The sequence below is a fragment of the Diorhabda carinulata genome, chromosome X, assembly GCF_026250575.1.
Source record: "Diorhabda carinulata isolate Delta chromosome X, icDioCari1.1, whole genome shotgun sequence".
NCBI classification, from domain to species: domain Eukaryota; kingdom Metazoa; phylum Arthropoda; class Insecta; order Coleoptera; family Chrysomelidae; genus Diorhabda; species Diorhabda carinulata.
This window is the reverse complement of record NC_079472.1, coordinates 40,467,988-40,494,698: the sequence shown is the minus strand read 5'-3', so window position 1 is coordinate 40,494,698 and position 26,711 is coordinate 40,467,988. Positions and strand designations below refer to the sequence as shown.

Below are 26,711 nucleotides of genomic sequence, written 5' to 3'. Positions count from 1 at the left end.
CTTCTATTAAATCTAAGATATCAAGATATCACATGATAAATATGCATTTACGTAGCACTTATTTGCATATCTGATATAAAAATGATCAGTAAATTTCGTTATTGACGCCTGCCGGAGCATTTAGCCATTGAACATCGACCAATAATATCTCAACTGACAGCAAAAAACTTTTGTAGTCGAAAGAAAAATTGATTTGGTAGAGAAGAAAGTGAAATTATCCCTCTACATATGATATATATTAAAAGTTATATGTGAAAACCTTTGTTTAGGTTAAGTGTGGGCTACAATAAAACAATATACGTGCACTTCGACTCAATCAAAACACACGTACCACTAGAATATAACAATATAACAATATAACAATATAAGAAACCTTGTATCTATAACTCTCATCTAGAAAATCATAACATAATATCTTGTATAAATTAGGAATCAGTAATACATGCACAGAGAGTAACGACAATATTAGATTAATGTAAATTGTTATTAAATATGTAAGCTTGAAATAAACCGCTGATTTGAGGATGAGTTTTGTTGAGCTCCCACTAATTGGAGGCCCCCGTCTTGCTACAACACTTAGCGACTCTTCAATCAACCTAGTGGCTAAAGTGACTTGTTAATCGAAATACAATATTAGGAACAAGAAGTACATAAATTGCATGTAAGTATTTCAAGTTTCAAAAGAATTTGTGTTGAGTTAGTCAAAATTCAAATGAAAATTGTGTCGCTAGATTACTACGAGCACTTTCTAAGTATAAACAACCAAAATCTTGCCTAAAATTAGAATGCATTTTCCATATAATTTTTCAAAATTTATACTGATAAATTTGATCAAGTAACATAAGAGAGAGATTAGATTGCTTTATTGTTATAATAATAAATATCGAGTTAATAACTTTAACGGTCGTATCAGTAAGCGCATGGTTGAATCTGGTCAAAGGTTCTGTGGTATGACACTTGGTAATATCAGGTTAAAAAAAGAATCAGCACCTGTCTGCATTCATATGTATTAATCAATCACGACGTCCAATATCTCATATACATGTTTTATATCGTATATATAATCATACTTTTTTTGTTATAATTATTGTCAACGATCTACTGCTTTGGGCTGATATATTTGACCTCAGCAATAATTCCTAATTTATTTGAAATCAGATTTTGTTCCATGGGTGTTGTTTCATTTATTTCTTAGTACTAACTATATTAGGCAAGTTCACCTCCAAATGAATCAGTAAGAAATACCATCAGCTTTCTTTTGATCATTGAATATCTAAGAAATTATTCGTTATTAGTTTTGATTATTTCTAAGTTCTAAATTACTGATAATATTAACCTTACATTCCTAATTTAGTCTACTTGATTTCCCGCTTCCCCTTAATTAATTTTTCTTTGAAGATTTTTGTTCAATGTTTTCCTTCATTTGAAAAGTAATACTGGTCTTTTGAACCCACTCTCTCGTTGAGTTTACATCCCGTGATTTTGTATGTGTTAACTGAAACAGGGTGACAGGATTCATTCACAAACAAACAACGAGGCAAAGTTAATAAAGGAATGTCATTAGAAAAATTATTCTAAAATTTTAACTTCAAAAGCAGCATAGTGTCCTCGAATTAATTCACGTAAATCGGCTTTATTATGTACGTGTAAGAAATTTGGTATCTGTCAAGATCAAATAATATTTTCCAAACAACTACATAAACATTCTTCGTAACTTATTCTTTGATCTCATTACTCAGAAAAACAAAAAAATATATAATTAACATAAACATAGCGGATCGACCATATTTCTCGATTCACTCTTTTTATATAACAATAAAAATTGATTCTACTTGCAATCAGGTATTGGTTTATTACGGTAAATGACAATAACCTCGTATTACTATTAGAAATTAATGTAACATGTAAAACCACAGAGCCAAACTGATAATCAATAAAGCATAAACTATAAATAGATAATTTAGTAATAAATGGAATCGATAAGTATTATTTGTTGCGGCTTTTTTATCAATTAATTTATGAATCATAACTCGAGCCAGACTCTTGAAACTTAAATAAGCGGAGAGTTGGAAAATGGACATGCGAGGTGTGTGACGAAAGTAATAATAATTTATCGAAGGTTTGATTTATTTCAAACAGCAATGTTTCTCCTCCAGAGTAATTCTTCTAGACAAGCATTCATCGAAGGAGACCTTGGTCGCCTTCTCGATAGAAGCTAATATATGCCACTAGGACTCAAATTAGATGGATATAGAAGCTAAGGGACAACAGGAATTCTTTTAAACGTAGAAACATTCGATAATAAAAATTACACAGGCAATTGCATGTGTTTTTCTCGTGTCGAAAACCATGTGTGACGAAAAACAGGTATCACTCTCAAATTTCTCGTTAAATTGGAAAAAATTCCGACTGATTGCTATAAATTATTGCAAGAGGCTTATAGAGACAATTCTCTATCTCGTGCGAGTGTTTTTGAGTGGTCTAAACTCTTTAGTCGGGGCCGAGCGAGCATTGAAGATGACCAACGACCAGTCGCCCTGTGACTGTTTCAACTCCGGAAACAGTGACCCAAATCAATCAAATTGTGCAAGCAGATCATCGAATGAGCATCCAGAGGATTGCTGAGGCTGTAAAATACGATAAAAAAACGGTTAGAAAAATTTTACACGAGGAATTACACATGAGAAAAGTCTGTGTGAAGTTGGTGCCAAAAAATCTGACCTGACCAATAGAACTAATAGCGTCAACTGGTCTGCTCGGATTTCCTTGAAAGGTTAGAAAAATATCTGCTTTGAAAGGGACCTGATTTGAGTTGATGGAGGCGGTGAGAAACAAAAAACAGGGCTCACCAAAGAAGACGTTCAGCTTCGATCAATGGAAAAGCCGTATGGAAAAGTGTGTGGTGAGGAGAGGGAGGTATATTGAAGGGGAGCATTCGAATGTAGAATAATTTCCATAATAAAACCCTTTTTCGTAACAAGACTTGTTGTTTAATAGCCAGACCTCGTATTCAGCTATCCAAGATTTATTACCTAAAATCAGAGAGTTTCTCCAATCTTGATTATTGGCAATCTTTTAAACAAAATCAAATTGATCTTTATATATATATATATATATATATATATATATATATATATATATATATATATTGATAGTTTTTTTGTTTTTTTTTTGTTTTATTGTATATACTAACTAACTCACTTGAATGTTTTTGGAAAAAATAGCTTGTATTTTATTAAATAAATGAAAAGCATTCTTAACAAATCATAGTTTTGTGAAATTTACCCTCAGTTTAATAATATAAAATTCGATTTATATTTGTAACAAACAACAAAAGCACTCAACTGACAGTAACAATTTGCTCTGTACGGACTAAAAAGACTGGTGGAGAAGAAGTTAACGAATCGGCCTAGCACAAACTGGTATACACAATATTGTCAGATCGCCAATGGTGTTACCAGGCTTATTAATTTGTTGACAAACCTCGTATATAACACTTTTCGTTCTTCTCTTTACCTCTACTATAACGACTTTTGGTTTCAATTTGACATAATTCTTGCTAAAATTCGTTCTCAAACTTCAATCTCAACTTGTTGCTTCCAAAATTTTTTCGAATCATAAACAAATCATTCAAATATTGTAGAGATATATTTAATTATGCTATCGACTTTTCTTCTGTTGTAGTGATTCGTGAAAATGTATTGTTGTTTTCATGCTTGTTCATACTTCTATTATTTCTTCAATTACTGATAGTTGGAATTTATGGAACGGGATATACCTAATGGAAACGCTGCTTACAGTAACCACAAATTCAACACTAACTGTTTGCTTTTCATCTCTGAAGATGATAGCTTGGTTATCGAAACACGTGCAATTGTAAGTCAGGAACATATCTCAAACAGAGCATTATGAACCTTGCAGAAGTATGAATTACTCATTCAATATAAGCGTTTCAATAGTTTTTTAAATAGAACTATTATGTGAACTTATCCGGCCTTATCTCCTGCACATTTCTCTCATATTCTGTCTTAAACTTTCTTTCCCTATGTTCCAACTGTTTTCAATTTTCAAATAGATCGGATTTGATAAGTTATCTGATTGAAGTACTTTTCTTCACTTCCTTATTACCTAATCGTCCAATGTGTTCAAGCTTAGAGGAAATATTTGGATAAGGATTTTTCTACTCGGTGATTTTCTTCTGCCCACGATTATTAATCATTTCTATGCTCTTCCTATTCCTCTATTTACAATTATCGAGATATCGGTAGTAGAATTGACAACTTGTTATATAAATTAATAGATTATCTGCAACATGATTAGTAAAATACCAATTGTTGGAACCAAGATGCAATCATCAATTTCAATTATTTCTATAAAGATCGGAGTTTGTGAAATAGAAGTATAGATTTCACTGAAATTGCTTGAAATGTCCATTCAATTAGATTCCTAATTATTATGTGTATTCTCTTCTTCTTGTTAACTCCGTTCCAAGGATTTTTCATTTCAAATAATGGAATTAATTGATTGCTTCTTCATCTATTTGAGCCGATTGTATTTTTATATTGATGTTGTATATTGTATTTATTTATTGATATCTACGTGTCAATGTCAAGATCTGAATTAAGTCGAACCATCAATAATATTTGCTATGAATTGAATAAGATTTATTTAAAAAATTATATCATTTTTCACTTTGACAAGTTGCTAGAGCAAAATAATTTGAGAAATGTTATTTCACACACGATAAACAATGTGGAATAGTATATTTCGCAACTTTTACGATAAGTTGTTGATCGCTCGTGAAAGTGATCGGTGAATCGACAACGTCCTACGAGTTGCACATGTTGTTTTTTATTGCAAAAGCATAAAACTGGAAAGCTTTCTTCACTTTTTGTATTATTTCTGACTTCTTATCCATTTTGAAACTTTTTCAACTTAAATTATTATTTTCTTCAATAAAATACGTCCACCTCAATTCAGTTTCTTTTCATTATTTCTGTTGTGTTATTTTGTTTGAATGGTATTATTGTATTTCTTCTTAAATTTAAGAATAATTTACGTGTGTCAAGGGAACTTTTCTTACTAGCAATTATAGAATAAATAAAATATTTTTCCACGGTAACAGCAACAAAGATACTCCACTTTCCTCATGAATAACAAAAAGTTATATTTGTATTCTGAAAAGATGTCAAGTGTGTAATATTACCATTAGAATTGGTAATAATTCGGTCCAGCTAAAAATAAGTTAGTAATCTTAACGTAAAAAAGGATATGTTCATAAAGAAATGTAAAAAATATATTAACGAAACTAATTGTTTTCTAACAAACTTCATGTTAAAGCAGTCAAAAATTCGCATAAGAGATTTCCAATTCACTGCCTTCATGAGAAAAAAATCCAAAAAATTCCAATGCGATACATTGAACTTATGTATTCATCGTCCGGGACTCTGATATTATGGTCAAGTACAATAAAAAAATATGTATAAAAGTATAACAATAACGGGAGTAGTTTTTATTATATAAAAATGCAATACCATCGACAACTAACTAACCTATCCTCACCTATTAAATTCCACTTCACTTATAACGACCTAACCTATAAAATTTATGTCATTCATAATCGAACCAATAAATATTCAGCTCCATTCATAACGACGTAGCCTATAAAAATTCAATGTCATTCATAAATTAACCAATCAATATTCAACATCATTCACAACAACCTAACCTTATTTTATCTATAAAAATCCAACGTCATTCATAATCTAACCAATGAAAATTAGTAATTGTATAGTAACCACAATATTTCAATCACAATTTACAACCGCGGAATATCAACTAATTATTGTAAGTAAATTGTATTATTGTTATACATATTACTTATATTGTATTTGATCATAATTTCAGTTTCAGACGATGAATACATATATATTCGAAAGCATAATTAAATACCAAACTTAGTACACTTTGCTAATCAATTTCGCCACATTTCCAATACTGGGATTTTGCAAAAGAAGAAACGATATTTAATATTCATTAACCATAGTGGCAGTTCCTATTCGCAGGTTATTATTGATAATTGAGTTGTAATAAGTTATCACCAAGGATTAATTGAACACCTACAAATAACTGAATTGACACGTACGTAGCTTTTTTATCATGTTTTATCTGTTCGACCCACCGAACTCAATTTTGACGGTGCATTTCACTGTCTATCTAGACACTTGGCAGAGCGTGGTAATAATTAAATTGAAGAAAATTTAGTCCCATTACATAATAGTATCAATCAATTAATCGATTTACTGATCAGTACATATCTTAATAATAGCATTTATATCAAACGTAATTTCTATTTCAGTCAGTCAAAATAATTTATGTTGCTGCAATAAGTACTGTATTGAATATTTATTGTGCACTGTTACATTTGCTCTTTGTTACATTAAATTCGTTCCATACATAGAAAATTCACAAAACGGTTGAATAAATGTGGTTGATTCCGTGTATGATGAACACAAAATAAGACAACCAATTTGCTGACTGTATTCATTACGTAAATGTCCTTATTTCGAAACTTCTATCACCTTTTGTGACATGTGGTTCGATGAAATGAGTGAAAAAGCATGAAATTTTGGTTCTTCTATCACAAATCCTCTTTGATGTGTGGTATGAGCATACGAGCTTTTCTATGGAACACATTGATTTCTATATATACAGATAGTCGTAAAATGTTATTTCTTCACAAAAACCAACAATTTGATGTTGATAATTTTCAAACAGAGAGATGTAAAAATAATCTACAGAATACCTGAATTTCCTCTAAAATTTATTATTGATAATCATTTATTGTACAAGTAATTTTTATTGGCATTAGCCTGTTTACTAATTGTGTCTAATTGATGATTATCAGTAGATACTATGTATTGAAGAGAATTGGCTGGAAGAAAACGGAAGTAATTGGCGGTATAGTGTATTAAATACATATACTACTGGAAACGATCAATAACAATTACGAGCATCCGGTTTAGATGGGAACCAGCAACGTAAACATAATCTGTCCGTTTAACTTAGTGCAAACCCGTTCTTCTAAATGGAAATTAGGGAAATTTGATCTCAGACAGGCAGTCAGATATAAATTAAAGCAAGCTTATATATAAGGAAATAGACGGTTTGGGATTTCATGTTTAGAATATTTAATTTTAGAGTAGAGAAGAAAATATATCTGCAGGTATTTTGTTTATATTTAATGATGCAATAGTAAGGAAGTACAAATGCAAATTCGGCTGTCTTTGATGTTGGCTTTTTGTAAATATAATATAATTTCTAGGAAGGTCTATTTATTTATTTATTATGTTACTTTATTTTCTAGAAGTTTTTAGAATTCTTTTGGGATATATAAGGAGTTTGTGTAGCTCAGTTTTTAGTTCAGTGCATAATAAATAGTCATAGTCATAGTGAAGTGAGTGTAGAGTAAGGTATTTGAACAAATTGAGAACGTTAGAGTATAAATAAATACCAAAAACAGTCTATTACAATTTTTCGTGAATGATTTTTATAACTGTACTTTCTATTATGTTAATATTTTGCAATGTTCAGTTTAAATATTATAAATAATAACTCAAAATTTCATTGATTACTGTTTTTGTCTATTAATTTTCATACCAACTCAAGAACATGTAAATATTTGTTGATTGCCCTTTATTTTTTCACTTTGATTGTATGATTTGATAATTGTTAATTTATTGTCCGAAATTTTGATCTAATTTGTTTATTTAAATGAAAAATTTTTTTCAATTTCATTATAATGCCGCTGAAAAATCTAACCGTAACAAGTATAGTAAAAATGCTATTTGTCTTACTATTTGCGGTTTAGATTTCGACTGCACATATTACTGAAATGGACAACTATATGTTGCCTATATGATGTGTATGAAAATCCTCAAATCTCTTCGTGTTAGCGAAAGACAAGTTAACCAGAAATGTTGTACACAAAGAAATACTTAGATAATTTTTAGTTTTAATAATTTAAAAGTGGAAACATAATAGTTAGATATCAATGTTATCTACCCCATTTATAACAATTAAATTTTATATGTTCTTAATTTATATTGAATATATATTTTATCATTATGTCACTGATTACAAACTATAATTTGAGATAAGATAAATGAAATGTTAATTCAAAGAGTATATCTTCATTTGTGCTTAATTTCAATATTTCGATATTTTACCCATTACTTTCAAATTTTGGCGCAACGTTTTATTCTCAATCCCATATAGATGATCTATTTTTAATTTTTCTAGAAAATATTAATTTTATTTATCGTGAAAAATTGATTCAATCTATTATTATTCATGATCCATTGCAACGCGTGGCTGGGTCATCTAGTATGAAATATATAGAATATTAGACTTAAGCTTCTCAATATTTAAAAAATAAATCGTACAATAAAAGAATGAATACAAATACAAAAAAGAGAATTTTTAGGAATGACGTAGTAGGCTCAATTGAATTGCGCTGATATCGTGCCCCATAAAAAAATCCTTGCCAAATCAAGTGGCAAAAAAAGACAAAAAAACAATTCCTTTTGTGGATAGAGCATACTGAACAGCTATTCCGGGGCAATCCGTTGTTTTGTAGTGTTTCAGTCAAGAGCTACGAGAACTTAGAGACAGCAAATCTTCTTGTTAACGTAGCTGTCTGAATGGAAATGACCCACGTCGGCGTCGCTCCGAAGAAATGTAATTAGAGTTTGGAAACGCTTGAACATCGTTTTACAAGAATTTCGATTTTGGGAGCATGGAATTTCAATTTTTTTCCAGCATTGATACTTCCCTTTTCCCTATTGAAAGTCCCGAGTTTTCAAGTGAACCAGTTCTTTGTTCTTATGGGTCTTTGCATATCGACTAGGATCTAGCCGATGAGTGTTCATGACTGAAGCAGTTGCGCCTGCAATCAGAAAAGATTCAAATTTACACTTCTCATACCAAATCTATCCACGAAAAAAAGATTATGAGAAAGAGAGAGAGAGAGGATTGATTTATTGTGAAAAAAGAAAACCAAAGTACTTTTGAAAAATGCTATCTTAATCAAAATACAGCGGCTTTGTGACAAACAAATCCGCACGAATACCGACTCAATGATATTCCCCTCACCCCGTTCTATTTATTACTTTACAAAATAATCATACTTTTAAATATAAATCTGCCACCAGAGACCCCAAAGCTTCAGCTTAATCGTTTTTTAAGATAAGGAGAACTAATCAAAGGATTAAAGGAGTTAATCTTCTAATTCTGACGAAATTATGTATTTAATATTACTATATATAAAACTATTAATAACTCTTTAATATCTCTAAAATACAATTCTGAAATGAAGTCTGTGTGATGTATACTAATTAATTGAACCTTCACTGCTCGCGACCCAAATGGCAGTGGCTACTGAATGACATTTTTTCCTATAATTGGAGAAATCCGCACCAACTCACGGTTTTAATCTGTTTCTCCATATAGCATAAAAGCCTTATTATCGAATATAATATAATATAAATATGTAAATTTAAACAGATGCTGATGAATTGAAAATCATCATAATATTACTTCTAAATTAGTAGCTCTGATATCAATAATCCATGGCATTAATTTAGTTTGAAAACAATTAACTGAAATTAGTTGTATATTCATGTGGTTGAGTCAAAACCTTTTTGTTTTCATTTGATTTTTCGACAATTATGGTGAACTTAGATTCGTGGGCAAGTATTAGTCAACCCAAATGTCATACATCAATTCTTCTTCATTTCTTATCATTGCATGTTCGATTCATAATTTAATCCAGATTAATTGTGTATAGATTATATGCATTTCATTTCCTCGGAGAACATGAACGGATCCTAACTCCATACTGCAAAGTTGGTTTCAAAAACTGGAAAACTTCAAAGCCTCTTTGTTTTTATTTGTTTTTATTTGAATCTCAACGATGGTGAATTCAGATTTGAAGCAAATGGGAAAATGTCAGCTCATCGAATATATATATGGTATATATATATATATATATATATATATATATATATATATATATATATATATATATATATATATATATATATATATATATATATATATATATATATATATATATATATATATATATATATATATATATATCATCATCATTATGGAGTTAATTTGAAGTAACAAAACATCTAAATATCTGAATCTATAGATTAGCTTTTCATAGAGTACGCATCTATTTCTTAATATAACTCTATGATTCAACCTTCGATTATTGCACACCTAGATTCTTTGGTTTCGTCACCTCAATTTTATTCCAGATTATATAATTACGCAGATCTGCTGTACGACACACATAAAACAGAATAGCGCAGTAACGTCAAGCTCTTTATTCTAATTTAGTCCTTTTTCAGTAGGATAACGCACGTCTAGATATTGAGGGATATGATGGGAATGAGACTGTTCAACTAACAACAACCTTCACAAAATGAAATAATACGTCATTTTCATCAGTAAGTGAGGTTTGATATACCTCAATGCTCGATCGAATAAATTATATCACATGCTTAGAAATATACGTATTTTATTTTTAAATCTTAATAATATATCAACTTAATTTTAATATATTATTTCATTTCAGGTGAGTGCCGTCTTATTCTCAATACTTCCCAATTTTATTAATGGTGAGTATACTCAAACAATATATTCAATCCTATCACTAAAGTTCTGAAAATTAATAATATATCTACTATATATTTATTAAGTAGTTAAAGATAATATAATATGACTAAACTATTGTCGAAATTCTTAAATCTCTTCTCCGACAATTTTTTTCCATATTTTGTTTTGGTTTTTATTTCCCATATAGAGTGAATTCTAGGTACATTTCTACTCTTTTATTCCACTTAATCGCTTGCCCGTCCAAATTGATGGGCACTAAATCGAGTTTTTTTCCTAGATAAGTGACAGTTCATATGGAGTATTTTCAAAAGCTCCTTCCATGTTTCAAAATTTAAATACTACAATAACTTTGTTCACCCGAGCATGTGCTCCATGCCGTCAAATGCAGTTACGTATATAAATATACAGAGTAGTATTTACATTGTTGTCAAATCTTTCCTTTTTCCGGAAAAATAATGAACTTTGTTATTTCAAACGGATCACCCTGTATATTTTTCACGTTTCGAAATTCTTATGAAATACTAATTATTTTTCATCTGATGTTTCCTATACCTAAATGCCATAATTTTGGAATTATATATACATTTGCGTTATCTCCGCCGAAGTTAAAATAATACCTTTAGCTGGCTATGACTGCTAGAATAACAAATTTAACGTTTCAATAAATTATTATTGTTGAAGTACATTGAAAGTCACAATGGATCGTTTATCTGAAAAATAACGAATTGATATTTTACGCGATAATAAATTCCATCCATACAAAGTAAAGAATATTTTCAGAAATACTACTTTTGGCTGGCATACAAAGGAAACTTGCTAAATTTGATGATGGGGATAAATAGAAAAAACTTAACGTTACGCGTTGGTATTTTTTTTTTTAAATGAAACAAAACTAATCTAACGCTGTGTGCGTCTTTCATGACAGTCATAATGTCACTTAAGTGGCTATAATAGCAAACAGACTGTCACCAAATTCGGATCCAGGGTCATGACTCCCCCCCCCCCCTGAGATGATTCCAGGACTTAGGTGGATCTCTAATTGAACATAATGATTTTATTTATATATTTTGCCAGCATACAGATTTTGTGTAACTGCATACCTTGAATATTTAATTAATTCAATATAACACAATAAATTTGAATTTTACCGCGCTACACTTACGCGCGCTTGTCGACTACGTAATGTCTAGCTATACCTAACCTCAATAGGAATCGGAACGACTAGACTTCAACATATCATAACATAACAGTTCTAAGTTAAAAAACTTAAATTTTTTTCTACCTATAATGGGTTTATAAGTGTACCTTCATAGGCTACCTCAGTCCGTGCGTGGTAGTGCTTCTCTGGATGTCTTCAAGAGAAGATTACAATATGTACGTTATTATGTGTTAAGTTTTCAAGTGTACAATAAAGAATAAATATTTTACAGTACAGTCCTCATGCACATCAATAAAATATCTACTTTTTACTTGTATCTATGTATCAAAATTAAATTATTATTATTATCAAGTTATTGACTTGACCACGACTATGTGACCCCCTCCTGGCGCCAAAGCTGGATCCGCCCTTGGCTGTCACTGATTGTCACGGATGAAGTTATGATATATACGAATTAAAATGTATGCAGCACAAGTTATAAATACAATAATAATTCATACACCGTTATTTTTATCTTACCTACTTTCCATAGGCCCGTTGTATCTCACTTCAAATTACCAAAACCTATATTCTTGGAAAATCTATTCAAGCACTTTGACTTGAACCTTTTAAGTTACTAGGCATGCGGTAAAGATTGAACTCGCACGTGTGAGTATTGGGATAATAGAGGATTATCTGTCTTGACTATAACATGTTGAAGGTGTTTTAGATGATAGTGTTATGTTGAAAGATCAGTCACTTGTCTAATTTTGCTCTTGTAAAGTAGAGAAATTGATTAGTAAGACAGACAGAAGGTCAATCTATGTGTGCCTTAGCTTGTTGCAACTAGTCGTTGCCCTTGTTACCCGAGGGACCGGGCACCCAAATAAATTAGACATTGGAGCCATCATTCTCCACAAATCTAGAGCTCAATTGATCGGTCATGATGACTTTTATAGTAGCTTTGTTGTAAGAGCTTATTGAGATTATAGTATTTTTATGGTGTCGATTATGTATAGAGTGTCCACATTACATCATCGTGAATCCTTCAGCTATCCGCGAATCAGATGACTCTTTTATTTAGTATATCAAGCCTGAAGTCCTTGTCTACTGTCAGTAATGTTAGTCTCCAGGCCCTCATTATTAAGCACTATTTAATCATTGCACATAATATAATTGGATATTCAACTTCAGCTTGCGTCTAGATTTTCGCATGGCCAGTTACTCCACTCTGCAAATCAATGAGGATATATACGATACATGTGATTCTCCTGGCTCAGAATTGTACCATCCAATATTAATGTAAGGACCGTTTTTGGACCATTTGCTTTTTTCTTCTACGCTTCTTTGCTTTCTACGTACAGGACCACGAAACAATATTTCCATATGAGAGAAGAGGTTTAACCACCAAAGTGTTTATACAGTGAAGGAGTTTCTGTGAAATCAACAATGAAAAAGAGAAGATTCTTCAACAATGCTCTGAGTGGGTAGCTTTTTAAATTTGGTGTCCAAATGTTCGTGGCCATCATCTTAGGAAAAAACAATATGATATGAAGAAACTTATTTAATAGCATCTGAAGGATGTATACTTTCCATGTTCATTGATAGAAGGCGTGATAAAAAGCTGATTCATAAATTGAGCCATCGCGTCTCTTAGCTTCCCACATTCAACATGCTTAGATGCATAGATTCTCACATTTTTTTAATAACAGGTAAGTTATTACTGTTTCAAAAGTCTCATTATACATCCGTAAATACATCAACTTTTTAATCATGAATTAAAATTTTTATATACAAATTCAATCCTCTTTTTTTTCACCCATTGTAGATATTTCATTTCACTCATTAATTTGGTCGGTTCATTGGCTTGTTTTTATTGCTTTGGTCTTTACATACAAAAATATTGATCTCTTTATGCCCTGCTTGTCACTACCTCTTCCAACATTAAACCAAAAAATACCGTGGTTAGAGAAGTACACATAATTTGGTTTTAGATTTTTATTGTTAATATCTTGGAACATCATTAAATTTATAGGATTGGCCAAATTTTGTAAGCCAAATATATCTTATTAACACGAGGTTTATATTTCTGCAAACTTCCGTTGTCATCAATGAAGCATCAATATATATCAATATCTTGAGAGATTGGCTTCTGTACTCCAAAATGTCATTCTAAACGAAGAGCATGACTTCAAAGCAACCTTGAAAGAGACAAATTGACGAATATTTATTAGAAGAATAATTTGGAAATTGAGGTGATTTTAATATAATATTTTAAGAGTGGTGTTGTTTTATTTCTTTATTGGTATTATTCCATACAAAATCTACCGATTCATTGGAATGAATAATAACAAAATCCTCAAGTCATACATATTAATTTTGTTTGTTTCTCCGGATGGAAATATGGTAGACATCAAAAGGGAACTCGTTCCATTATTTTTTGTCAATAAACTAATTCTTAAAAGATGAAACAAATATTTATTTACACAAGCAGAACCAGAACACGGAGTTTAGTCAACACTGAAATGAACCGTTGAATAGTTAGTAGTTGACGCAAAAGCTCCGTGTAGGCGTTGGATTAATGAGATACGTGATAGAACATATTTACCTTTGAAAAAATCTATAAACTTTCCACTGGCTGAATAAAAACCAGGTGAAAATATTCATATGAAAACTTTTGCCTCGTTTGATACATTTTTGATAATATAGTGCTTTCTGGACAAATTTATGTATAAAAAATGGTGGGAAATGAGATAATAATGAAGTGTATATTTATCACAGAAAAATAGACTATTGGGGAGAGTTGACGATTTTTAGTAGGTGAGAGTACAGCGAAAATAATTACATCTTGTATCACAAGTCAACTCTTCAAATTCTAGTTCAAAAATAGATTGTAATAATACAATATCAAAATGGCTTATTTTCTTGGTTAGATTAGTCCTTTTTTATGGCACTTGCATTAAAATAGTTGGAAATTACAGGAAACTTAATTTGGTTGGATAGATCCAGCCTGACAAAATTAGCATTTCTTGAAACCAAAATACTTCACGCAGAAGGACTTATCGTGCTGTAGCTGAATGTGGAGAAGGAACCTGAACCTCTTATATAAGTATAGTATAAATCAAAGAAATTCCATCCGAGAGCAGTAATACTGGTAAGAAGAGCAAAAGGCAGAATACCGTAGTCTAAATATTTCAAAGACAGTATTGCCTAAAAAAGACAAAAATGTCCTAAATATACCCCTAAATATACCAAGATGCTGTCGTCAATTGCGACAGGTACATTTGGGTATGAGTATGAATTCGCACACGAAGCACTTCAAATATTAGCACGTTCCGTTTCGTCATGGACCCGCTGTTTTAGGATGACCCTCAAATTTGTATGGCTATGAAAAACGCTCATTTAATGGTAAATATCTCAAGAAACACTTTATATGTTTTTTAAATAATCTAAACAAGTGTTCCTCAACTATCGATGAAAAGCATCATAAATATTATACCGAAATTATTTTTCCAGTTTCATTGTTTTACGCGATGAAATTGTTTAAGTAACATGCAAATAACATTTTTAGACGACGCCATCTGAAAGTTGTTAGTTCTGTAGTCTTTACATACCGAAAGTTGCGTTGTGGGTGTTCCATGTAGTGAAAGTGACAGTTCCGTACTGCAAAACACTTTCAGGATGCTCTGGAGTAGACAACTTTAACTCCTTAAATGTAGCTCTAGACACTTCAATTTTGACAGTTGACAGTTTCATTTCATTTTGCATAAGCTTAAATTTTTAATTTTCTGAAATTATTTGTTTTATCCGAAGTTTTGTCTAAATTAATGAATGATGATGAAAAAGAAAACATCAGCGATGAATAGTTAAGCGGATCCTCGCCAATTGATGTTTATGATTCTCTATTATTTATTTTCTTTCCTCAGTGTAATTGAAAAAGTTTCGGATCTTACTCGTCTATTGCTCGCCTCGTTTCGCTCATCTCGCAATTTTCAGACTCCTACAACAAAGTAGCACTTTCAGTCCTTGTATACAAATAATAACTATTTGTACAACTTTGACAACTTTAATATTGCTTAATGATAAACATGTAACTTGTTAATAAATCAAAGAACTAGAATTTTATGCGGCATGAAATGCATTTAAATATGAATTCAACTGATATATGTTCCTATTAAACTGAATTACATTATACCATCATAACAGTGTAGAGGATGATACATGGTGAAAGATCTGACAAAAATGTAAATACCACCATAATACCGGTCGAATCATAAGACCCTTGTACACAAAAATTTATAAAAATCGTACAAGCCGTTTCCGAGATAATTGAGGCGTTTCATACATAAAACACACACATAGGTTTCTTAATGTTTTTTGAATATGTCGCTCATATAAAAAGTGTTTAATTGACATACTCAATCCCTTTTTGAAGCCATTATTTTTATCTACAATACCTGTTCAATGTTCACATTTAAACCGTAACTTCAATTTCAGCAGATGATTTTATTAAAGTAAATATTGAATTGTCTAACTTAAATAAAATTTTCTTTTCATCTACAATTGACATATGTTTATATTGTGTTAATTTTTCCGAAATTTATGAACGACTATTAGGTGTGTTAATGTTTATGACGACCACCGCGGTTCAAAATATAAACTTAATAGAACATCTGTTTCAGTTAGTAAATCACAAAGATTCGCCGATAAAACGTCGAAAATTGTATAACACATCCACACAAATGAGTCTATAAAAATACAAACCAGATTTATTACAAAAGTATTTATAGTTCTGGGTGTCCTAATTTTAAACCTTGGCGTACGCATTAATATTTGTTTCTACTGTTGTACCTATTTCAATGACTGAAATCATTGACTGTTGTTCTACCAGCATAAGTATGTGGAGTTATGATAAAGTAAGAACAAAATTTATGAAAAGTTCAACGTTAATTTTGGAAAAATAATGCTAAAACTTATTACATAAGAAGAAACCGAAAGAATTATGGAAAACAAATTGATATAGATTTTGAACTTTTGGAAGAAACTAGATAATGAAAGAATTTAGACTTAAAGTTGCCTTGTTGAAATATAAATTAGTATCAATTGTTTTAATGAAACAACTGTGACAGTCCTCGTTATACGAGAGTTGCTATTCAAGTTTTACCATAGACATATTTTTCAAAATATTCTCCACTAAGATCAATACACTTTTGCATTTTTTCCATTCCGATTGAGGTACCTCCAAGAGATGTCATTTCATCGCATCAACCGCTCGCATTGTAGTGTTGGAAAATGATTTGTCTTCTGCGATTGGTTTTTCAGCATTTCTTTGCACCAATCGACACCACCGACTGATTTTCTTAGCTATTGTCAAATTATGCGGAATTAAACGCAATATGCTATATCAAACGCAAGCTTACCTTTTTGACAGTCAAATGTCAAAAGACACAGAATAAAATAAACTGATTGGAGTGTTTTTAAATTTTGTTTACAGTGAACATTCTCGTTTTACGAATTTTTAACATAACCCTATAGATATGTATGAGAAAAAAATCAATTAATCATTAATATTAATTGAGTACTATTTATTTTGACTACATGAAAATAACTATTTAATAATATATGACTTGAGAAAATCGCAAGAGAATATTTGAGAAAAATATCTACGAGCTAATCTGCTTTGACTGTCTACATAACAACGATATAAATAATTTATAGTCGACCATAATCTATTTTTTGTGATATTTTCTGAAAACTTAGCTCAGAGATGTTCGATTTTTTCGCTCTAGTTGCTACCTAGAAAAGAGGAAATAATTAATGTGGTCATAAATTTAGGTTGAAATATTTGAAAATCGCTGGTGAATGAACATTTCTATTTTGCAGTTTCTTGTAGCGTATGAAGTGTTTTGTTAAAAATTATAGACCTCACTCTGCTTGGATAGTACGAAGTTCTACGAATGTGATATTGACCCGAATTTATTATGATAATGATAATGATAAAAAGATGACGTCATATAATATATAAATTGTGAACAGCCTCTATACTTAATAATTTTATTGTTATAGTGAGTTGTTGTTTATAATATTAAAATAAATAATAATATGGAAAATAAATTTAAGAAAACAGGTTGCGGATGAAGACACTAAATTTGAAGTGATGCTTTCTGCCGTAGCAGACCTAAAAATGTCATTAAGAAAAATGGCATCTGCAATACTTCTACAGTAAGTAAAAATACTGTGGCAAATATGTTGAAAGGTAATAAATATCCTGCACACCAACCGCAATTTGTACATATGTTTCTACGAAGGGATTATGATATTCGTTGTGAATTCTGTGCTCCGATTCAAGGAAAGTTGGATAAAGACCTGTTTTTTATAAGAACGTTTCCGATGAGGCAACATTTTCTTCAAACGGTACCGTCTCATCACAAAATTGTCGCTGGTGGTCTAACAGTAATCCAAACTTTGTAATGAAAACTCGGAACCAATATTCTTTTAAAACAAACGTATGGTATGGTATGTACAAAAATGAATTAGCTTTTTTTTATCGAATTTCCTCAAATGCCGCACAATACTTATAATTATTAGAAAATCAAGTAAGTGATTTCCCGTTACAAGAAGGTATGATAATTTGGTTCCAACAAGACGGTGCTTCCATCCATAGTACATTAAACGTTAGAGTACTCCATGAAAATATGTTTAATGGGAAGGTGATTCATAGGTATTCAGAAATTTTTTGGCCTCCTAGGTCTGCTGATTTGACTCCTTTGACTTTTTTATGATGTTACTTAAAACAGCAGATTTATCGGCTAGAATTATTAATACAGAATGATTAGTGGATAATCAAAAAAAAAACTAAATTTTCATAACAAATGTCTGTAATTGCACATTTGAATATAACTTTCAATTCAAAACAACTTTACTCCATAACATTTATCTGAATTGTGAAAAATAAAGATACTTTACTCTTGCCCGAAATTCAAATTTTTTTATAAATCTGCTTTAAAAAATTGATATCTGATAGTTGCATTTTAACTTTAGCACCATGCAGAACTTTTTATCAAGAATAAAATGTTTTCCATATGGTTCCAACTTAAGTAGACACTGTATATTGGACCGCATTGTATATTATTATTGTATAGAAAATATCGCTGAGAGACTGAGCATTTATGAAAAGAAGACTTCGATCTATTGAATATATTTCAAATTGTATCGAACATTATCTGTATCTGTATCTGTCTTTATGCAATAACAATTAATAATTTTCTTTCTAACCAAGAAGATTATCAATAAAAATCCAGTTTTGTCGACTGTCAACAAAAGTTATGAAACTTTTACTACCAGATTAAAACCAATATCGAAGTAATGCTTCGCTATCATAAATCAAATTGATTCTGCTTGATTGCCATATTTACGAGGGTGAATCAAATATAAACGAGACTTTTGGACCTGCGCGCGCAATAGTGATGGAAGAACGTTCCGCTGTTATTGGCTGTTAGGTTGGTTTGTCAGGAGTGGGGGAAGCACGTGACTCATCATCATAGACTCGCTCAGTGTCCATCGTTACGATGTCCGAGCAGGAGGTACCTCCCTCTATTGCGCAACGTATTGTTATAAAGTTTTTAGCTGCAGAAGGTGTAAAACCGGCCGAAATCTTGAGAAGATTGACTGCACAGTTCGGGGAAAAGACGCTGTCGCGAGCTAGAGTGTTTGCTTGGCATAAACAGTTCGTGGAGGGCCGTGAACGTGTTGAAAATGAGAGCCATGACCGCAGACCCCGCACCAGCATTACAGCGGGCAACATCGACAGTGTTCGTCAACTTGTTGAAGGTGATAGGCGTCTAACAACTTCGGATATTGCAATTAAGGTTGGAATAAGTTATGGGAACACTTACTCTATACTCTCAGAGGAGCTAGGGTATCGCAAAATGTGTGCCAGGTGGATTCCTCGTCTTCTGACAGTTGACCAGAAACTGAATCGTTTTCAAGTGTGTGAGCGTCTTCTTGCTCGATTTCGGGAAGAAGGAGACCCATTTCTTTCTCACATTGTCACCTGTGATGAAACGTGGGTGCATCACTACACCCCTGAGTCGAAACAAGCGAGTATGGAGTGGAGGAAGAAAGGAGAAACTGGACCAGTGAAAGCCAAGTCACGATTATCGGCTGGCAAGGTTTTGGCTACCGTTTTTTTTGACCAGTGTTGCCTGCTGCACCTTGATTTTTTGCATGAGCGCAGAACAATTAATGCGGCGTACTACTGCAAAATTTTGACTGAGGTCAGACTTGCATATCGCCGCAAAAGACGACACCTTCCAATGAGAAAAGTGATTATCCTCCATGACAATGCTCGCCCCCATACGGCAGCCCTGACAGTACAAAAATTGGAGCAACTGGGTTGGGAGACACTGGAACACCCTCCATACAGTCCAGACCTGTCTCCCTGCGACTTCCATGTCTTTGGTCCTCTCAAGGAAGCTTTGGGAGGGCAAAAATTCCACAGCGATAATGAGGTTGAAGCATATGTGCGCAATTGGCTACAAACACGACCTGACTCTTTTTACCTGGAAGGAATTAAAAAATTACCTATACGCTGGGAAAAATGTGTTTCTAAATCAGGAGATTATGTAGAAAAATAAACTATGATTGTTTGTGCGTTAAAAATCAAAATAAATATTTTAAAAAATAAGTCTTGTTTATATTTGATTCACCCTCGTACATGAAAAGAAATTCGTAAGAATCCCTGTAAACCGGAACGTCATATTATAATCATTAAAGATGATCTTAGCCGATAATTTTGTTCGAAACTCAACATGCCAGGAATTTATATAATATAGGCCAGATATACGTAGAGTATTTATGCTAGTAGCGTGGCTAATAAGCGTCCAAACAACTATGTAACAGACATCGGAAAAGGAAGAGCCTCTCAATGCAACCGTATATTTATTTTGTACACATTTTGTGCTATAATTCCTCCAATTATGGATCGACTTTGATAATTGTTTTTTCGTTTATTAAATTATAGTACGGAGGTGGAACATTTTATCGAAATTGATTCAGCAAATTCTGTTAGAATTGACAAAAAACCGAATATACGAGTATATACTCAGATGAAGTTTAATCATCGTTCGTAAATATAACTACGCCCTTGGGCTAGACTTTCATTGGGCCTTGATAAGTTCACCCTTTTCTGGGAATTGTACACCTGCTGATCATCACTCTCATTTTAAATGTTTTTTTGCATTTCTTCCTCCGTTTTTTCTTCAAGCGATTTTTCCTATAGTTCATACTTCTCAACCGGAGCTTTCTCATTTGACGAGTGCTATTTACAGGCTTACTATAAAAGATGACTCATGAGGTGCTCCACATACTTCTACAAGGATATCATGGGGCTACTGAAAATTGTCACTTCCCCTTCCTTACTAGTTTTCAGAGTGATTGTGATTGTGAAATTGAGCGTAAATCTCAATTGGTTATGGTTTTTATGTAGATATATCAAATTTTTTCATGATGCAGTACACTACTACGAAGCATACGAATGGTATAAGTTAATACTAGAAACTCCACGACAAATGCAAACAACATAAATAACCAAGGAAAACTAAATATGCAACAAAATGTCGCACTTTCATTAAATTTTTAGTGAACGACAATATTTTAATAAAAATAGGACAACCACAATGACATATCACATAATAAGAAATACATTTAAACAAATGTTATAAATTGCTAGTATTTCAACTAAACTGATAAACTATATCGAATTACAATGACGAAAAGAACCCAACAAAAAACAATATGATAGAAATATCATATTTATAATAATTTTTGTATCAAAAAGCGCTTCTATATACAAACCAAACTGAAACAGATATTTCATATTGAAATATAGTAGGTTCTCATCAAATCAAATCTTTATGTCAAATATAATGTCGGTAAATTATTTCCAGAACATGTCGACAATATTTTCTCAAATCAGATAATGTTGTTCCACTAAAGCTTTTATTAATCCTGTTTAAAAATTTGTGCTTAAAAAATTTACAAACATTGGCAAGTCGATATATTTTTAGTGAGAAGTTTACGTATAACTGAACTCATCGCTGCGTGTCACCACCTTGTGATTAGTTCACAAATGATGTGGGAAACCGTTATTGGATTGCTGACAAAGTTAATTTAATTCGTCCGCGTAGTGTTGTCGCGGTTGTGTGGTGACGTTCAGTCGCGTCATGTCTGGGAAGTTCACGTTGAGAAAAAAAATTATGCAATTATTTAACATTAAAAGTGCAAACCTCACTTAATTTAAACTTGAACTAATTAATTTGGATTTGCTTTAGGCCAATATATAATTATTCTCATTATATAGAAAAAATCTGGATTTTATTAGATTTGATTTTTCGAAACCTAGTCCTACTAATTTCATACATAATTTTCCACAAGTAACTGGAATCATTTGAAAAAAAAAAGTTATTATATTATTAGTATTGGCTTTATTGGGTTTTTTCTACTGTGAATACTACTATTTGAATTAACTATAATTTCATATATGAATTTCGTTATTCAGCGATAACAAAAATACGTTGACGAGGGTGTGTTTAGGTCGTCGCCATGCAATGATCGCAAGTTCAAGTCTAACTGGGAACTTTGCAATTTTACATTGTTGTCAGTATATTTAATAGACTTACCTTTATTTCGATAACTTCCCAAAGATTGATGTAAAAGAAATTATTTATTGAAGCTTTTAACTAAATGTGATTTCAAATGAAAAATAGATTCGATAGATCTGTAGTTCTTGAACGCGGCTTATAATCTTGTTGGTGGATTGAATTTCATCAGAGAAGTGAATGATGAAAAAGTCAATTTTTAAAGAAAACTTTATTTTACTCTAAAAGAATTTTTTGTCTTATGAAACTAAAAAGGGTAGAATGAATAGCTAAATAAAAATGTAGATAATTATAATGTTTATACCTAATCGTGATTTTTGAAATATAAACTGATATTTTGATAAAATTCTCTGCCTATACTTTTCTAATATTGTCATCATCATTCAGAAATCCAATTATATCAATATTTACACCACTTCGCTGATTTAACTTTTATTTTTGATACTCTGGGTATCGGTAGCTTGTGAATGATTGTCTTGGTCATCTTCACTTTCCAACAATTTTTTCCTAAATCTGCGTCTGTCAAATGTTGCCACTTGATGGATACCTATAAATGAAGTACGTGTTTTGCAAAAACACCAGTATATGTGGATTCAAAAGTAGTCTCTGCCAACTTGACAATATAATATGGGGTAATTTTAAGCCATCTTAAGAACTTGTGGTCAAATGGCAGGTTAAAATTTAAAAATCATGGTTCAAAACACAAACTGAAAATTGCGAAAGAATATATCATATATATGATTTTATGTTTTTTCAGTGGTCGAAACTTGTTAAATGAAGTAACATTTCGTCAATTTGTAATTGTTATACAAACAGGAAATAAACAGCCAGAGGGTTACTTTATCTACTTCACTTGCGAATCAGAATATATGTATGTGTTAACACTACAATGGAAAATATTTTTTTAAGGATTTTATTTGTTCTTTGTTTCCTATTTTAATTATTGCGAAAGAAATTTTCCTGCATAAAGATTGACACTTAATAAACTCTCTAAAGTTGTTATTCGGGAATAATAATCCATAAAATCTATTTCCATTCGTGACATGTTATTAAACCCATTAATTCTATACTTGGCATGACAACAGTAACATAAAATGATATTAATCAACATGTTAAAATGTTTGACATACCACATTATCACTGTGACAAATAGGTTGTCTTTTTGTTCAGCTGTATTTACTTCTCCTTTTAATAAGTAGTTGGAGAAAATATGTCCACAAGTTCCAAAAAGCAGTTATAATTTTAGCATACTCTCACCGGCCCAGAGACAGTGGAATTAATATAATACCTTATGCTGTTTACCTGATAAAACACAGGTGTGGAATGAGTGCAAGCAGTTATTGGGAAATGCAAAATTGCAAACAGACTTTTCAGTGTTTAGAGTCAATTTCATCTATTTATGTTTAAAATACAAAAAAAATCTATTATATGGATCCACGCAAGGGCGACGAAAATTCCACGTTTCTACTAAAAAAATTGAGGTATCGTACCTAAACATTTGCAGTATTTCCTCTGCATAGAATTATTCCGTCTGCGAGATCTATTATTCAGTGACGGGCCCTCGCAGCTTATCGTCCTTTCTAAATCGTTGTGCTGCTAGCCATAGAGGTTATGATGGGATACTTTTCATGTTAACGATTTGTAGAACTTTTGGGTGTGGTTTAGCGTGTGTCATGCATTACTCCAAACTTTTCACGACAAATTTCTTTAGCGCTTGCCTTAAACTGTTTTTCTCTAAAAGTTTATTTGCAGGCTACTTCCAATCGCTCATTTTTATGGTGGTCTATAAGTAATTTTTGTATCTATCTTGTACAGTCTTCTCCTCATCCTGAACTTCATTTAAACTGAATGAACCCTTTCAGGTCGAAACTTTCATCATTATGTTGTTATCGTATCGCACTTGCTGATCCTAGTTTTTTTCGGCAAGAAAAACCATCTCACAGAATGCATTTTACAACTGGCCAAAAAACGTGACTTATTTCCTAATTTTATTCTGATAATATTCCCTGATATTGCACACCATATAGGAAAGGAATGTTGTTTTTCAAATATGTTAAGAAATTTATTCCTTCTACACAAAAAGTAGACCTCTCAAAAATTAGAAAATCAACAGTTTTTTCAAAAAGAAGAAAAACAAATTTTTACTGGAGAGAAAAAAATTATATGAACAATTTTTACCCAAAAATGCAACTCTAGTAAACACGTATCAAACCTTTTATTTCTTTAAAAAGCAAGTGTAGTTTAAATCATAACTTTGAATATATTTTTGGTACAAATTCCTTTTTGAAATAGTGATTCTGTCGACCAAACTAAAAAATTTGTCATTGTGAAGCATCAGGGGGATCATGAGACACGAACCCTTCTGTGGTATCAGCTACAGAACAATGGAAGTAGCACTGAAAAAGAAGGTATATAGGAGCAAAATTAATCATTGGGACAAGCTACAACCAGAGTAGATCTGCTGAATGTATCAATTTAATTGAAAACAATCTATGAATGCTAACAGTTCTATCGGGGGCGCCTCAACAAACACCTGAAGACGCTTAACATAGCAGATAGTGCGGCGTGCAGGTTTTGTTGTATAGAGGACAAAACCACTATCCACATTCGAAGTGTGAAACACTAAGGAACTTCAGAGTATTACACCTGGGAGCGTATGAAATAGAAGACGAAGGTCTCTGACCATTAAAGCTATCCCACAGGGTACACAAAGGGGTACACAATAGATCCTTTGGGTCTCAGTGTATATGAGACCCCAAATCCATACATACATAGGGGATGATAGAGGTAACTAGATTTTAGATGAGAAATGCATTTCTTGCCTAAAATAATGAGTTTCATGTAAATTAATTAAGTCGAGAACTAAATTGAAATTTCAAAATAAATTACTTCGTGTATTCGTAAAAATCACATTCATTTCTATTTGAATATTCAAAACGTAAAGTAACTTGATAAAGGAGATCAGGAGCAAAAAACCATTAATTGTGTGCCAAAATATTCACTTCCAACTGACTACAATATTTAATTAAATTGATTTGAAAATTAACGTGTGTGCACTATTCGCTATAACATAATAAATTAGTACGTAAACGCTAGACTTGCTAGAAATAATGCGCACTGGCTTTACATTTCGACGTCAATAGTTTCCCAATCAAAATAATTTATAGAATTATGGAGTAAAGTAGTGCACTTGTTATATACAATTGATTTTTCAAATGTTTGCGAATATACACTATATTATTATTGAGAAACATTGGAATTATTGAAATTGTACAATTTATTCAATATGAATCGCCAATGATAGCAGCATATGATTTAATTACTTATTTTTGAAAATGTAGGTGGAAACAAAAACCATAGAGAAAAGTAATTCTTAAAATAATATCACTACAGCTCCTTCGGAACGTAAGTGAGCATAAATCTATTAAATCTCATTAGTATCAATTAAAAGCAGTATTCAACAGAAACACGTGCAAAAGATATTAGATTATACTCACATTCCAGTTCATCATCAATAAAATGACCAGAAAATGATACCGTAACGGTGGCAAATGAGCGATTAATTCCGAAAAATCGAATTTTCAAAGAAAATAAAAAAAATAACCATATAAGTTAGTTATTACTAAAAATTGCGTCTCAAATATAATTCAGTTGAATAGTAGTTCAGTATTCAAATAAATGGGAAGGGAAAACATTGACCGTACGTTTAAATTTATCCCAACCATTAAGCCAAAGTGTAAATGAATAAGAAAACATAACAGTATGAAAGAAACTAGAAATCCTAATTCAGGAACAAGTGCACAAAAGAGGAGATAAGAAATAGCAGAAAGCAAATCTAGAAATGTGGAAACAAGTGAAATTTACTAAAAAAAATTTTTCACTGAAAATAAACTAATTATTTGTCAAAAAAACTCAAAATCCAGCTTTTTCAACAACATCTGGCATTCTAGTATTGAAGTTCCAATCCAGAGTACTGTATTACCGACGGTCACATCAATTTCCTATCCAATCCAATAATATTTGAATTCCAGTTATAGTTTGGATTAATCGATATTTTAATGAACAAAATTGTCATTTTCGTGTGAAAAGTAGAAAATCAAGTAGAACTATTGAATGGAAAATTGGAGAAGTGATATAACACTTCAACTGAAGACTGCTCAATCTATGCGACTCTTAATTAAAGTAATATAAAAGCAAATATTATACCTCCATAATTTAAATATAAT

At 31.5% G+C, this 26,711-nt stretch overlaps 2 protein-coding genes across 5 annotated transcripts in view; both read left to right on the top strand.

Annotated features, from left to right (window-relative positions):
- Positions 1 to 26,711, top strand: part of LOC130902448 (RNA-binding protein Musashi homolog 2) — a 642,276-nt gene that overhangs the window by 276,790 nt on the left and 338,775 nt on the right. The window contains exon 2 of one of the 4 annotated variants that reach the window (XM_057814599.1): positions 10,649 to 10,691. The exons of the other annotated variants lie outside the window; for them this stretch is intronic. The gene's annotated coding sequence lies outside the window, so the exon portion shown is untranslated. The remainder of the gene's footprint in view (positions 1 to 10,648; positions 10,692 to 26,711) is intronic. 4 annotated transcript variants of the gene reach the window in all.
- On the top strand, positions 19,396 to 20,463 carry LOC130900524 (histone-lysine N-methyltransferase SETMAR-like). Its single transcript, XM_057811216.1, has one exon. The coding sequence runs from the start codon at positions 19,396 to 19,398 to the stop codon at positions 20,461 to 20,463; it is 1,068 nt and encodes a 355-aa protein (XP_057667199.1).

Excerpts from the sequence above, each read along its gene's own strand:
- LOC130900524 (XM_057811216.1), top strand. The coding sequence starts at position 19,396 with ATGTCCGAGCAGGAGGTACCTCCCTCTATTGCGCAACGTATTGTTATA.